This window comes from Rana temporaria, chromosome 1 (assembly GCF_905171775.1).
Source record: "Rana temporaria chromosome 1, aRanTem1.1, whole genome shotgun sequence".
Lineage (NCBI taxonomy): Eukaryota > Metazoa > Chordata > Amphibia > Anura > Ranidae > Rana > Rana temporaria.
In genome coordinates, this window is record NC_053489.1 from 640914674 (window position 1) to 640929722 (window position 15049).

Consider the following 15049-nt stretch of genomic DNA (forward strand, 5'->3'; position numbering starts at 1 on the left):
TCCTGCTGTCCCTTGATGCCGAAAAGGCGTTTGATAGGGTAGCCTGGGACTACATGTTGGCTGTCTTACACAAAACAGGCTTTCCGGATCGCTTTATTCAAATGGTAATGGCACTTTACTCTGGTCCAACTGCTAGGATTAGGGTCAATGGCCGATTGTCGGACGCCTTTTCGGTACACAATGGAACTAGGCAGGGTTGTCCCCTCTCTCCCATGATTTTTATTTTAACCTTGGAGCCGTTTCTCAGGAGATTGAGGGACAATCGGGATGTCAGAGGTGTAACAATTGATAGCAAACAATATAAAATTGCAGCTTACGCTGATGACATCCTGTTGTTTCTGACTAACCCGTTAATTACGATACCTAACCTCCTTAAAGATTTAAGACTGTTTAATACGATATCCAATCTGCAGATCAATTTCAACAAGTCCACGGCACTTAATATCTCCCTTACTCAAGCCACGGTCGACCTTTGTAAACAAAATTTCCCCTTTGTTTGGGAACTCAGTGACATCACATACCTGGGAATCAAGCTTCCTATGAGGCTGTCTGAACTATATACCAAAAATTTCCAACCCACCCTGCAAACGATAAAAGAGGATCTACTTAATTGGACCAAGGGAACTTTCTCTTGGTTTGGTAGAGCTGCACTGTTGAAAATGAACATTCTTCCCAGAATGCTGTACCTAATGCAAGCGATTCCAATAAAAATCCCTGCCGCTTTCTTCACTTCTTTTAAATCCCTGTGCAGAACTTTCCTCTGGGCTGGACGGCCCGCTAGATTAGGGTGGGACAGACTCACCATCCCCAAGATGAAGGGGGGAATCGGCTTACCAGATCTAGCTAGGTACCATAAGGCGAGTCTACTAACAAGAATCGTTGATTGGCATCTACATAAGACAGGGAAGGATTGGGTCAAGCTAGAGGAGGCATTTGCGGGGTGCGAAATATCCCATCTTCCATGGATAGACTCGAAATTAACCCCTAAAGCTTGTAAAAATCACCCTTTGATTGGCCCGACACTGTTGTGTTTCAGGGCTATGAATAGATCTATGAATGTAGATACATTCCCGGGACCCATGACACCCCTGAACAATAACCCAGGGTTTCCGGAGGATATCCTGGCCCTGGACCCAATCAGGTCCCAGATGACACCCACGCTTAGAGCAAAACAATTTTTTCACTCAGATTCATTGCTGACGCAGGCGGAAATGACCACGAGATTCCCAGATTTTGATATACCCCGTTTTAAATTTTTCCAAATCCGACAATTTTTTTGTAAAGCACCTTCAATGGCACAATGGCACAGAGAACTCACACCTTTTGAAGCATTGTGTGATCAAACTGAACCGCAACGTCACTTGGTCTCTAAACTGTATGCTCTGCTCACGCCAAATAAGACACTTAACACGGACATTCACAGTAAGTGGGAAACAGACCTCGCTACTACCTTCTCTGACGAAGATTGGAAAGCGATTTTGTCCCATGCACACAAAGGATCAATAAATGTATCTGCCCAAGAGAACAGATATAAAATTTATTCAAGGTGGTATAAGACTCCCAGTATACTACATAAAATATTCCCTAATGTCCCCCCTGTGTGCTGGAGATGCAACTCGGCAGAAGGGACTCTTCTGCACATATGGTGGGAATGCCCATCAATTCAAACTTTTTGGGCGGAAGTCCATGCCCTCATTGTCCGAATAACCACATACACACCGGATTTCACCCCGGCACAATATTTACTCCATCACACTTCCTTACCTCAATCAATTTACAGCAAATCCTTAATGATTCACTTGATCAATGCAGCTTCCCAGTGCATCCCTGTGCGATGGAAGGATCCCCAACCTCCCACGATAGGTGACTGGCACAATAGGGTTATTAAAATTGAGGAGATGGAACGGATCATTCATCAAGCAAAGGACAGAGCTATGAAATTTAGATACACTTGGGGGTGCTGGACGCAATACAGGGAATCTTTATCCAAGGGAGCTCCGCTTGCTCCCTCCGATAACCTAACTCAGCAGACACCAACTGATAATACTTAAACGATGGATAAAAGTACACCCTTATCTTTCCTGATTTCCCCCCCCCCCCTTGCTCTTTTAGCTATTTTTATAATTGGTTATGAATTTGAGTTTAGGGCTCAAACTTCAGTAGACGCTATCGAGGAAAAGTACTTTTAAGGATGATGATCCCATCTGGTTAGTTCACCCAAGTGCATGTTATGATAATTATCAACCTCTACCCCTCATGAGATTTAATTTTTATTTATTTATTTTTTTTTTTTTCTTCTCTTCTTTCTCCTCTTCAAGACATGGCTGACTCTTACCCAGGTTTATATTACGGGGACCCTACGAGCCTAAGGACCATGCCAACCCTACCCTTTGGGTAGATACCACGATTATCCTCCCGTTCACAGTGTAGTTCCCATTAGGGGTGGACGTTTTGAGAAAGGGATTGGCGATGGTCTCCTACGCAACCTTCTTTGACATAGGGTCCCTAATCACCTACGCCTTTCCAAGCGGATCTTAGATCCCTCGTTCAAGGTTTCGGGTGGGGGTCAGTTCCCCTCCCCTTCAGAGGATCTTCATTTTCTATATGAACTAGCTATTCCTTAATCTTTACAAGACTGGATTAAATTCATTATTACTGTATGCTTTCCTTTGTACAAGAAATGTGACTTTATCAGCTTTGTGAAATGCACTGTACATGTTAATATTTCTGAGTATTTATATTTGTTTAAATAAATAAATAAATAAATTTGGGAAAAAAAAAAAAAGTGGTTGTAAACCTTTGAAATGAAAAATGAACAAAAGCATACCCCTCTATGTACTAGCTTCAATCCAAAGCGCCTTGTGTGGTTCCTATCTGCCATCTCTTCTATCTGCGTGGGTTACTTCTGACAAACTATGTCAACACCACTATATTTTGTGGACTGGCCCCACCCCTCTTCCCACACACAGAGGGTGATTGACAGCCTCAGCTGTGCAGGTTTTCCCATGAGACTGTGTAGATGGGCGTGTGTCCTTTTCCTCCACTTTGGTCTCAGATTACACTCGTCTTCCTGCTCTGCAGTGTAAGGTCTGATCCTTACCCCCTGCCAGCTAGAGAATACAGATGCTCTGTAAACAGATGTGCTTTTGGAAGCTGTAAAGGCCAGAAGGCCTTAGATAAACAGGTACAACTTATGTAGGATGATTGGTTTCAATTCATTGGTGGGGATTTAATAAATCTGGAGCACACAAAATCTGCACAGTAACCAATCTGATTCTAACTTCAGCTTGTTCAATGAAGCTTTGACAATAAAACCTGGAACCTGATTGGTTACTATGCAGAGCTGCACCAGATGCTGTATGCACCAGTTTTAGTAAATCTCCATCTGTGTATCACCTGAGACCAGTCACTTCACTTATACATGTGAGGATTTACCATACGACGCCTCTCACACTGGAGCGGTGCCAGCATTAGCAGTAAAGGGGCACTAGTTTTAGCTGTGCTTTTCGGACGCTAGCTGGGTGCTTTTAACCCCTGCTAGCGGCCGAGAAAGGGTTAAAAGCACCCATGTTGCGGCGCTGCAGAAACGCTTTGCAGGCGGCTTCGGCAGCGCTGCCCATTGATTTCAATGGGCAGGGCATTTTGGGAGTGGTGTATACAGCGCTCCAGCACCGTCCCAAAGATGCTGCTTGCAGGACTTGTTTCCCCGTCCTGCAAGCGCACCGCCCCAGCACTCAGGCTTTCACACTGGGGAGGCTTGAGAGACGCTTTACAGGCACTATTTTTAGTGCTAAAATGCCCGAAAGGCCTCCCAGTGCGAAAGGGGTCTTAAGAATGGGAGAAGTGAAGGCTGTGATCTTACTGCATGGAGATGAACTAGTTGCCATCAGTCTTTACCATAAATACCAATTTAGTTCTACAAATATTTATAGCAGCAGCACCCCCCCCCCCCATACAACAATTCCCCATACTTGTTCTGGGCTCATGTAGAGTTTGGTCCCGACTTGTCCAGTATGTCGAGCATATGCCGGCATTGGCGTCAAAGTTGCGTCTTCATCATCTTCCTGGTCCATCTCGGTTACTAGCCCAAAGTCCCCAACTTTAACTACATCGTCTATTGTAAAGAATATATTGGAAGGCTGGAAACCACAAAAAGAGAAATACAAAAACATTACTCAAAGAGCATACGGAATGGTTTGATCCAATACATTTCCCAGTGACAGCAACAACTACCTGAGCCGTTCATAGCTGCATTAGTGCTCTTGCAGGAAAAACTACCAAATACTGTCCATGATACGCAATTACCGTATTTATCGGCGTATACCTCGCACTATTTTGCCCTGAAAATCAGGGCAAAATCGTGGGTGCGCGATATACGCCGATACCCGCTTTCCCGCCACGAGTTTGAATACTGCGCTGGCATATACTGAGCGCAGTACACTCGTGTATCTTCGTGCAGTCTCTGCGCCTCTCGCACTGACGTCCTGAGCATACAGGACGTCAGCGCGACAGTTGCCGAGCCTGCCCGACGATACACGAGTGTACTGCGCTCGGTATATGTCGGCGCAGTATTCAAACTCGGCGCGGGAAACGAGCGGGGAGGACACTAGGACGCCGCAGAAGGACGCCGGACCCACCGAAGAGGACACCCGACCCGCCGAAGAGGACACCCGAAGCCGCAGAAGGACGCCGGACCCGACGAGGCCGCCGATGGACGCCGCGCAAGACACCAAAACTGTAAGTACAAAAAAAACTTTTTTTCCACAGGATTGGGGGCCATTTTAGGGGTGCGCGGTATACGCGGGAGCGCGTTATACCACGATAAATACGGTAGTTTACATTTTTAAAGATAAGCTTTTTTGTGTTTTATTCTTTCCAGTCCAAGCATTATGTGTGCGAGTGCAAACAAGAAAAGTATCTGGGAGAATACATTTCACAGACACTTTGAGGTTGATTTACTAAAACTGGAGAGGGCAAAATCTGGTGCAGCTTTGCATAGAAACCAATCGGCTACCAGGTTTTATTGTCAAAGCCTAATTGAACAAGCTGAATTTAGAAGTCGATTTGCTTCCATGTGCAATTGGATTTTGCGCACTCCACTTTTAGAAAATCAACCTCAAAGTTTCTGTGAAATGCAGATTTACAAAAACTGGACTGCGCAAAATCCAATTGTACATGACAGCCAATCGGCTTCTAACTTCAGTTTGTTCAATTAAACTTTGACAATAAAACCTGGAAGCCGATTGGTTTCTATGCAAAACTGAACCAGATTTTGCCCTCTGCAGTTTTAGTAAATCTTCCCTATTATGTCCCTGTGTTGTGAGTTTTAGAATTTCACACATTATGGAATACTTTAAGTTATTTAAAAAAAAAAAAAAAAAGAAGCTTTACAATCACTTTACCTCCAATGTGCAGCACATTTTGCACAGAGTGGCCCCGATCCGCGACTTCTGGGGTCCCTCGGCGGCTCCTCCCCACATCAGATGACCCCCTAGGGCGAAGCGCTCTCCTGGGGGGTTACCTTGCAGGTGCGCTCCCGAGTCATGAATCGGCTCCGCCACCCGCATCATTTGATTCGATTGACAGCAGCGGGAGCCAATGGCTGCGATGCCATCAATCTAACCAATCAAGAGCTGGGACCCCATGGAGAGAGGACATTGCTTCACCGCTGAGTGAATTCCACGGCTCAGGTAAGTAAAATGTGGGGGCGGTGACTGCCAGAAGTTTTTTTTTACAACCCCTTTAAGCCTGCTTTCACGTGGCGTACTCCATTGGTTTCAGCAGGGGGGGGGGGGGTGTAACATGGTAAACCGCATTTGTATCCAATTGTGAAAAAATAAATGTTTATTGCACGTAAAGTTAAGAAACACCTCAAACTCATGACAGTAAACTCCTGTGATGCCCCGGGGTGATGATTCCATTAGTGTGCCGTTTCTCCCTCACCGCCTAACCACAGATTTGGGCAAATCATACATTTTTGGTGTGGAGTGTCGTGCTCGCCGCCTCCCTTGGACTACAGGAGAGTCAGGACGCTCACTAACACACAGCTCCTTTCTCGATCTGCAATGTAGAGAGCGTCCTGACTTCTGTAGTCCAAGGAAGGGTGCGAGCATGACACTCCACACCAGGGAGAAAGCCTTGCATTATTGTGTGGAGTTACAGACAGAGGAACAGGAAGTGAGGATTTCTCAGAAGAAATAAGGACATTTAAAAGCAAAATGGAAGGATGAGGTAAGTGAAGGAGGACTGCACTGAGGGAAAGGAAGCTATTTAGGGAAAAAAATTGTACCTTTACAACCCCCATTAAAATATTTATTACAGGTACATATATATCGGCGTAAATTTATACAGATGGTACTGTACCATTCACATCAGTCCCTGTCCTCAAGGAGCTTAGATTCAAAGATCCTTAACCTCCCTGGCGGTATGATTCTTTCAGATTTTAGGTGCTGAAAGCGGTACAATTGTTTTGCATGGAAATTTGGCGTTATATAGGCATGTAATTCTTAGAAATAACTCACTTAAATCTGTCCAAAGAAGAGTCTAGTAGACATCTCGGGTATGATAAAGTTTGAAACACAAAATCATAAATGATAATATAATAAATAACTATAAATAACAACAAATAATAATGTAATAACAATTATTCAATAATGTAATCAAATAAAAAACACTGACATTTGCAGAATTGTCGCTGTCATTACTTTCAGTGTCTGAAGACAAATTTCCCCACAAATCGCTATCGCACAATTCTGCAAGTGATTATAATTTATTATCGCTGTTTTCTAGATGTCTAAAACCACTTTTGACATAAAGGGACACTTTTGGTTGCTATGGACAATCTACAGTTTCCAGGCAGAAAAAAAAACAGTATTTATAATATAAAAGTGCATGCAGGACACTGGACAGACCACTAGGGACAAAGGGGAGGTGTAATTATTTTATACAGTACTGTAATCTTACAGATTACAGTATACTGTATGTGTACTGTACTGTATTTGGTGCCGATCTACGCCCCCGTGCGTCGTAACGTCGCAGGGAACGGAGCTCGGCAGCACTCCTGGCACTGTGTAAATCGAGCGATAAGACAGCTCGCTCACACAGCGGGGAGGCATTGCAGGGTCCAGGGGACAAGGTAAGTAACTCCCTGCCTGGATACTGCAATGCGATTCTGAATCTGGCTCGGGGTTACCGCTATTAGTACTGAAATTTCACCCCGAGCCAGACTCAGGAATACCACCAGGGAGGTTAACTCACATTCATACTACACATAATAGAGCCAATTTAGACAGGAGAGTGCAAAATCTGGTGCAGCTGTGCATGGTAGCCAATCAGCTTCTAATTTCAGCTTGTTCAATGAGGCTGGGTTCACACTACTACACTACTTTCATCCTACTTTGCTCTGTGTTCAATGTTTCCCTATGAGAGCGTCTTGTAGCGTCCTACACAAGTCGGTCCGACTTTGAAAATGCTCCCTGTACTACTTTGGTCCTACATTGATCCTACTTCAGGCCCATTGAATATCATTGAAGTCGGACCAAAGTAGTATCCTGTTCATGAAAGTAGGATGGATGTAGGACCAATGTAGCAGAGCAAAGTAGGATGAAAGTAGTGTAGTAGTGTGAACCCAGCCTTAAGCTTTAACAATATAAAAAAAACCTTGAAGCCGTTTGGTTTCTATGCAGAGCTGCACCAGATTTTGCACTCTCCAGTTTTAGTAAATCAACCCCACAACGTCAAGCAAGGAGACTCTCTCCTCTTGCTGTCATTACCACACTATTAAAATATAATAGGTCACTGAACATGAAATAAGCGAGTTTGCTATGATATAAATGTACGTCGGAGGCGTTAAGAGCTCTGGGGGGTGCGCGATGCCCACCGGCCACCCTCACAGACAAAACGGAGATCTGTCAATGTAAATAGATCTCCGTTCTGTCGGGAGTAAAGACAGATCTGCTGTTCCTACTGATTAGGAGCAGTGATTGGTCTCCCCCACCCAGTTAAAAAAACTCCCTAGGTAACACATTTAACCCCTTGATCTCCCCTAGTGTTATTAACCCTTTCCCTGTCAGTGACATTTATACAGTAATCAGTGGCTATTTTAAGCTCTGCTCGCTGTATAAAGGTCAACGGTTCCAAAAAAGTGTCTGATCTGTCTTCGGCAATGTCGCAGTTCCGCTAAAAATCACTGGTCATTACTAGGAAACAAAACAATACTACTAATAAAAATGCCATAAATATATCCCATACTTGGGAGACGCGATAACTTTTGCGCAAACCAATCAATATACACTTATTGCGTTTTATTAAGTTTTTTACCAAAAATATGTAGAAAAATATATAATCAGCCTAAAAACGAATATTTTTTTTCAAAATTTATGCTATTTGTTGTATATAGCGCAAAAAAAAAAAAAAAATGCAGAGGTGATCAAATCCCACCAAAAGAAAGCTCTATGTGTAAAAAAAAATAAAAAAAAGAAGGACATCAACTTTATTTGGGTACGACGTCGCACAACCGCGCAATTGTCAGATAAACCGACGCAGTTCCGAATCATAAAAAATGGCCTGGTCATTAAGGGGGCAACTTCTTCCGGTCCTTACATGGTTAATCTACACTGAATATTGTAATCATTCGTTTAAAAATTCACAATCATTGCTCCGATCAGATTAATTTAATGTAGGTCAAGACAATAACACAAGTACTCACCTTCAGGTCCCTGTGCATTAGCCCCTTGTTGTGTAAGAACTGAACGGCTTCTGCAATCTGCAGAAAAATATGGAGGCATTCAGCTGGTGGACGCTCCTCCAACGTGCCGCGTGCCTCCATCCAGTCTTTGAGGTTCTCCTTGCGGCACAGCTGCATCTGAATGTAGAGGTACACTTTGGGGGAGCCGGGGTTCAGCTTTTCTGCAGTGTTTTTTGTGAGGTCCAAGTTCAAGGTTTTTGGTCTGGGAGGAGATGTAGACAAAGTGCTTGGGGAAGTGGGTTTACTTTCACTGGAGTCCTTTGTGTCAGAGTCTCTGCGTGAGAAATCACTGGTTGTAACAACAACAGACACGTCTGTTCTATTGTCCACATTAGAGGTGTTATCACAGCCAGAGTCTTCAAACACGATAGAGGATGAGGTCCTCTCGTGGATGCCAATCTCCTGTCTTCTCCGATGTCCATGTCCACAGATAACCTCAGCATCCTCATTATCATACATTGTACTGTGCTCAAGGTCACAGTCCGTAAGGAAACTGTCCTGCAGATTCAACATGGCATCAAATGACTGGTTGAGGTCACTACTTGTAGAAAAATGGAGAGGAAATGAGAGTCTTCGATGTGCACCTGCATTAACGGCAACAAACTCAGTGGACAGAGAGGTTACGCTCCCCGATGAAGGGGTGATCACCTCTACGTGCTCCTTCATGGAGTGGAGATCACTACTTCGAATCTTGACAGAAAGCCCATCTACTGGAGTGGGGGAGCTGAAGGGCCAATCCGTGCTAGATAAAAAAAAAAAGATATACATTAGTCACTGAATGCACAGGACAGTAGTAATACCTACTTCCCACTCTTACCATGCTACAACTTTACACTGGAATACAATCCCCCTGTCAGCACTTTATTGTAGCTAAAATTAAATATAAACCCAGTTTAAAAAAAAAAAAAAAAAAAAATCCGGCCTCAGCCACCAAATGTGAAACCGTTCGTAAGAGGAAAAGAGCCCACACCTTCCATCCTTCAGCCACAGTTCATCCATTTTTTCTTGCCACAACTCTGGAGGCTCTTCCTTCCATGCATTGAAGTAACGTACAATCCCAGGATGCTCCAGCTTGGCAAGAGCCTTTACTTCTCTCATCACCTTCTCTCTGGCCAGTTTCCTATGAAAATTTCAGCAGAGGGAAAACACACAAAAAAAAGATTATGAATTGAAGTTTTTAAATCAGACCTTTAGGCTGGGTTCACACTGGTGCAAATTGGATGCGTGGGTTCACCGCATCCAATTTGCATGAGATTGTGAGTGGCTCTCTATGGAGCCGGTTCACATATCCGCAGTATCTCCGGTGCGATTTGCACAGGAACACCTTTGGTCCATTTCAGGCTTTAATTCAGCCAAAAATTCAAGCTGAAATCAGACCTGAAACAGTGAACGAGGATGCACCAGACTCCTGCTGTGAGCCGCTGTGTGCTCATATGTGAGCCCAGCCTCAAAAACTTTAAATTACAGTGCAAAGACTATGGGGGAGATAGACTAATGCTTTGTGTACACAATCAGATTATAGGATGATAAAAATCGCTTTCGGATCAATCGTTCGATAATCTGATCGTTAGTACATAGCTTTTGACAGCAGATCACGACAGTCCGTCCATGGGACAAACATGAAAACATTGCTGGGATGACAGCCCATTGTACGACAATTCTAATCGGTATAGTATGGGTCCGCTAAAAAGCGATAGATGAACACCACGCATGATTGGAAACACGAAAATAAAACCAGAAGGACACAGAGGTCACACGTATTTGACATCATTTCAGATACGTAGCTACGCACACTGGAAAGTTTTTCTTACTTTTCATAGAGCACATTTTGCACTGTTGTATTCAATATTAGTTTTATGCAACAAAATGCGAACGATATGTCGTACGATAATCGGATTGTGTGTGTACGAGGCATAAAACTGGAGAATGCCAAATCTGATGCAGCTGTGCATAGAAAACAATCAGCTTCCAGGTTTTGTGAAAACTTAAATTGAACAAGATGAGGTTAGAAGCTGAATGGCTAGAATGCACAGCTGCACTAGATTCTCAATGCTACAGAATTAGTTAGGCCCCTTTCACACGGGGCGGATCAGTAATGATCCGCCCCGTGCACCTCCGCTTGCTCAGCAGGGATCGCTCCGTTGATCCTGCTGAGCCGGCGGATGACAGGGCGGTCCCCGCACACTGTGCAGGGACCGCCCTGTCTTTTCTCCGCTCCCCCCTATGGGGGGGGGGGGGGGGAAATCGGATAAACACGGACCGTATGTCCGTGTTCACCCGATCTGATCAACGGATGGAAAAGTAGGTTTTTCCTCCGTCAAACTTTGGCGGAGCGGGTCGGATGTCAGCGGGCATGTCACCGCTGACATCCGCGGCTCCATAGAGGAGCACGGAGCGCCCGTACAGGTCCGCAAAACAGGCGGACCTGTACGGGTGCTCCATGTGAACGAGCCCTAACTCTCCTCCTCTGTATATTTAGCACACATTGGGGTTGATTTATTAAAACTGAAGAGTGCAAAATCTGGTACAGCTGTGCAGAGAAACCAATCAGCTTTCCGTTTTTTTTTTTTTTTTGTCAAAGCTTAATTGAACAAGCTGGAGTTAGAAGCCGAGTGGCTAACATGCACAGCTGCACCAGATTTTGCCCTCTCCAATTTTAGTAATCAACCCCACTGTTGCTAGTGCTCCATTCTGAATAAATCTCCTTGCTTACAATATTAGGCTCCATTCACACTAATGTGTTTGATGCTTTTTGCAACATGGGCTCCTATAGAACACGTTCACACCATGCATTTTTTATGCCTCTGCTTTTTTGAAAAGTGTCAGGGACCTTTCCCGCAAAATGCAGAATTTAGCATGTAATAGACTTTAAAATGCTAGTACTGCGTTTTTTCCACGATTTGCGTTGTGTCTTATTTTTACATTCACTGCATACAGCTGGTTGCCAAGGAGTGGGATGGTAAGCCAGCCATTGAATCCTTAGCAATGGCTAAGTCATCAGTTGTCAGCAGGCTTCCATACTGCAAGAAAAAAAAAAAAAAAAAAAAAGTGGACGAGTCCCCCCCTGAACTATGCCAGACCGCATGCCCCTGCTGTGCCCCCCCCCCACCCCAAAGCACCTTGCCCCCATGTTGATGGGGGGCCAAGGAGGAGCTCAGGCGTGTTCGCAGACCCCACGTGCAGAGCCTGCCAGGAATTCGGCACTGCGTTGCGATAATCACAGGCAGCAAGACATTGTCCGGATGCACGGCTGCAGAGACCGGGAAATGTCTCACTGCCTGTGATTAGCGCAGGGCAGTGACGACGTCCTGGCGGGCTCTGCACATAGTGTTTGCGAACACGCCTGAGCTCATTCTTAATGAGGACAAGAGCCTCTTTCTGACAATGCTGGTCAGTGTTTGGAATATGGAAGCCCAAGGCGGAGCTATTTTTATTTATTTTTTGTTAAAGATGGCTTCCCGATTCCGATAAGCCCCCTGCCAACTATAGGCCAGGTTTGTCAGGAAGAGGTCCTTGTCCCCATCAACATAGGGGCAAGGTGCTTTAGGGCAGGTCACGGCACAGGGCTCTGAAGAAACGGCACAGGCAGACAGACGTTCCTTCAGAGCGCATTCGCCAGTGATTTCACCGGCTGCATGCAAAAGTAAGTATCTCCCAAACTGTGCATGTTTAGGAAATATTTACACTACCTATAGATAAAGCCTTATTATAAGCTTACCTACAGGTAAAACTTAAAGATGGAAGTTTACTTCCTCTTTAAAAGGTTACTTGCAAATGCACTGTTTACATGAAAAACTGTTGCACAAAAAAGAAAAGGAAAGGAAAGAAAAAAAAAGAAAAAATAAAGTCACTACCTGTTTGGGAGCCGAATTCTTTTGATAGCATAATTGCAGTCATCTACTTTATTTCGGGCCTCAAATACAACTCCAAAGCCACCTCGGCCTAAGCACCGAATTGGCTCAAAGTCCGTGAGATATCTGTAACACAGAGATGGTCAAGTTTAAAAAAAATTCTCTTTTAACATGTGATCACAATTTAAGGCTAATCCAACACCACCTTTCTGACAAATATGATATACACACACACACGTAATAATCTGCAGCTCTTTACAGAGAATACTGCACCATTGACATTATTGCCTGTGTAAACAAGAAGTTTGATAACATCCTCACCACTGTCATACAGAAGTGAACCAGTGACAGTATGGACTGAAGCTATCTGACCTATCAGTGTGTTCAGTGTTATATGAGGAGACCCACACAAAATCCATACAGAACATACAAAACTTGCTTGTGCTACAAATCAAACTCAAGACCTCAGCAATACAAATTAATATTATCGGGGGGGCGGAGCCGGCGGCCAGAGCGGATGGCAGCGTGAGCTAGGAGCTCTGCAGCAACGGTTGGAACAGAGCGGCTGAAAGCGACGTTACCTACCTCAAACTGTCACCCTCGGAAGGGGAACTCCCGCGGAACTCAGGGGTGACAATGGCTAAAAGGAAGGAGAGAGATGGCCCGAGGAAATTGACAGATTTCTTCCCTCCAGCGGCCGGCCGCATGATCCAAGATGGCGCCCGCATCGTGGATGGAGTACTGCTATCCCCGGCCGACGCAAGCAGCAATCCGCCGGCATCCACGGGTGAGTCGGGTCCCTTGAACCACCCGCTCCCCTCCACACCATCTGGCAGTCCCCTTAAACAAAAACGGAGGGTTGGGGGAGAAGGAGAAAGGCAGGATGACCCAGGCACAGAGGGAGAAAGTATGGAGGAGACTGCATCGCACAGCCAGCAGCTGGATGCATTCCCCACCTCTGGCCAGCCAATAATAGACACTACCATGAAGGAGATGTTATTAACCCTACGGGGTGCACTCCAGCAGGACATGGCTGCTTTTATGCAAACTACAAGATCTGACATATCAGCTATGAGCGGCAGAGTAGGTTATGTGGAGCAAAAAATGGAGGAATTTACCCTGGCTCATAATGAACTGGTGGATGCTCATTTTGATGTGGAAGACGAGATTAAAGCATTGCGCCTCAAAATGGCGGACTTGGAAGACAGGGCTTGCAGGAACAATATTAAATTTAGAGGTATTCCTGAATCGATAAAACCAGCTGAGCTCACGGAGTACCTTCAAAAGCTTATGCTAACAGCCCTTCCCTCATTGGGGCCCGCAGATTTAATCATAGACAGGGCGCACAGACTGCCTAAACCATCATTCCTGCCAGACCAAATGACCAGAGACGTCATCGCCAGGATCCACTTTTACCATGTGAAAGACCAGCTGATGCGGTATGCCAGGCAGCACCCAGCTCTGCCGGATCAATTTACAGGAATAGCGTTGTATGCTGATCTATCGCAGGCTACTTTAGCGGCAAGGCACAACTTAGTCCCTATTACAAAAATTCTACACAACCACAAGATTCTTTATAAATGGGGTTTTCCTGCTAAGCTGCTACTTGATCTGCACAACGAATCGCATGTAATCACTTCGCTGGAGAAAGGGATGGATCCACTGCGAAAATGGCGACTTTTGCCTATGAATGAGGAAACAGCCGACCCGGAACCTCTACGGGAAAGGCGCTTTAACAACCGCCAAAGCAGGAGGGGTAAATGAAAGCCTCTCAAACGCTCGACTGTTTCAATGTGAAGGAATAAACAGAACGGCTTTCTCTCTTCAGGTCTAACTTTTGACTGAGTTTCCTTACTTAATCACGCTAGGTTAATCACCCGACTGTTGTTCGGCTGAACTTGTGTCCTAAGTAATTAACCCCTACTTGTTGTACAGGATGACTCCTGTATTCGGTTTCTTGCAATGGATATTGCAGAATGATTCCCGGTTGCTATACAACTCGTTTTGGATTCGATTTTGTTTTACCCTTTATTTTTTCTATTTTTGCTGTTCCTACTGTTTTGGAACCTTTTATGAAGCACTTGTCCTCATAGCTGCAAATATTCAGAGGCGATCACAGAGCACATGCATTGTCAGTTCCTACCACTGGATGGCGACTATTAGCTTTGAATTTTTTACATGAACCTGAAAGTAATGTCGCATAATGTGAGGGGATTAAATAGCCCATACAAGCGTAGGGCGTTATGGAAATCGGCTCTAAACTTGAATTGTGACGTACTTTGCGTGCAAGAGACGCACTTTGCCAGCAGTAAAGCACCTAAGTGCACGCACAACAAATTTCCTAATGTGTTCACAGCGAATGATGTTTTACATTAATATTATCAACCATTTAGCCACCATTAAAAGGTTTCTCTAGGCAAAAACGTTTTTTGTATAGAGTGGGGAAGGGTTA

At 44.7% G+C, this 15049-nt stretch overlaps 1 protein-coding gene across 2 annotated transcripts in view; it reads right to left on the reverse strand.

Annotated features, from left to right (window-relative positions):
* Positions 1 to 15049, reverse strand: part of EIF2AK3 (eukaryotic translation initiation factor 2 alpha kinase 3) — an 89058-nt gene that overhangs the window by 13178 nt on the left and 60831 nt on the right. For both annotated transcript variants that reach the window (XM_040335466.1, XM_040335467.1), the window contains 4 exons: positions 12601 to 12723; positions 9717 to 9866; positions 8708 to 9488; positions 3972 to 4139 (listed from right to left, as the gene is read on the reverse strand). In XM_040335466.1, coding sequence (XP_040191400.1) covers positions 3972 to 4139; positions 8708 to 9488; positions 9717 to 9866; positions 12601 to 12723 — 1222 coding nt within the window. The remainder of the gene's footprint in view (positions 1 to 3971; positions 4140 to 8707; positions 9489 to 9716; positions 9867 to 12600; positions 12724 to 15049) is intronic.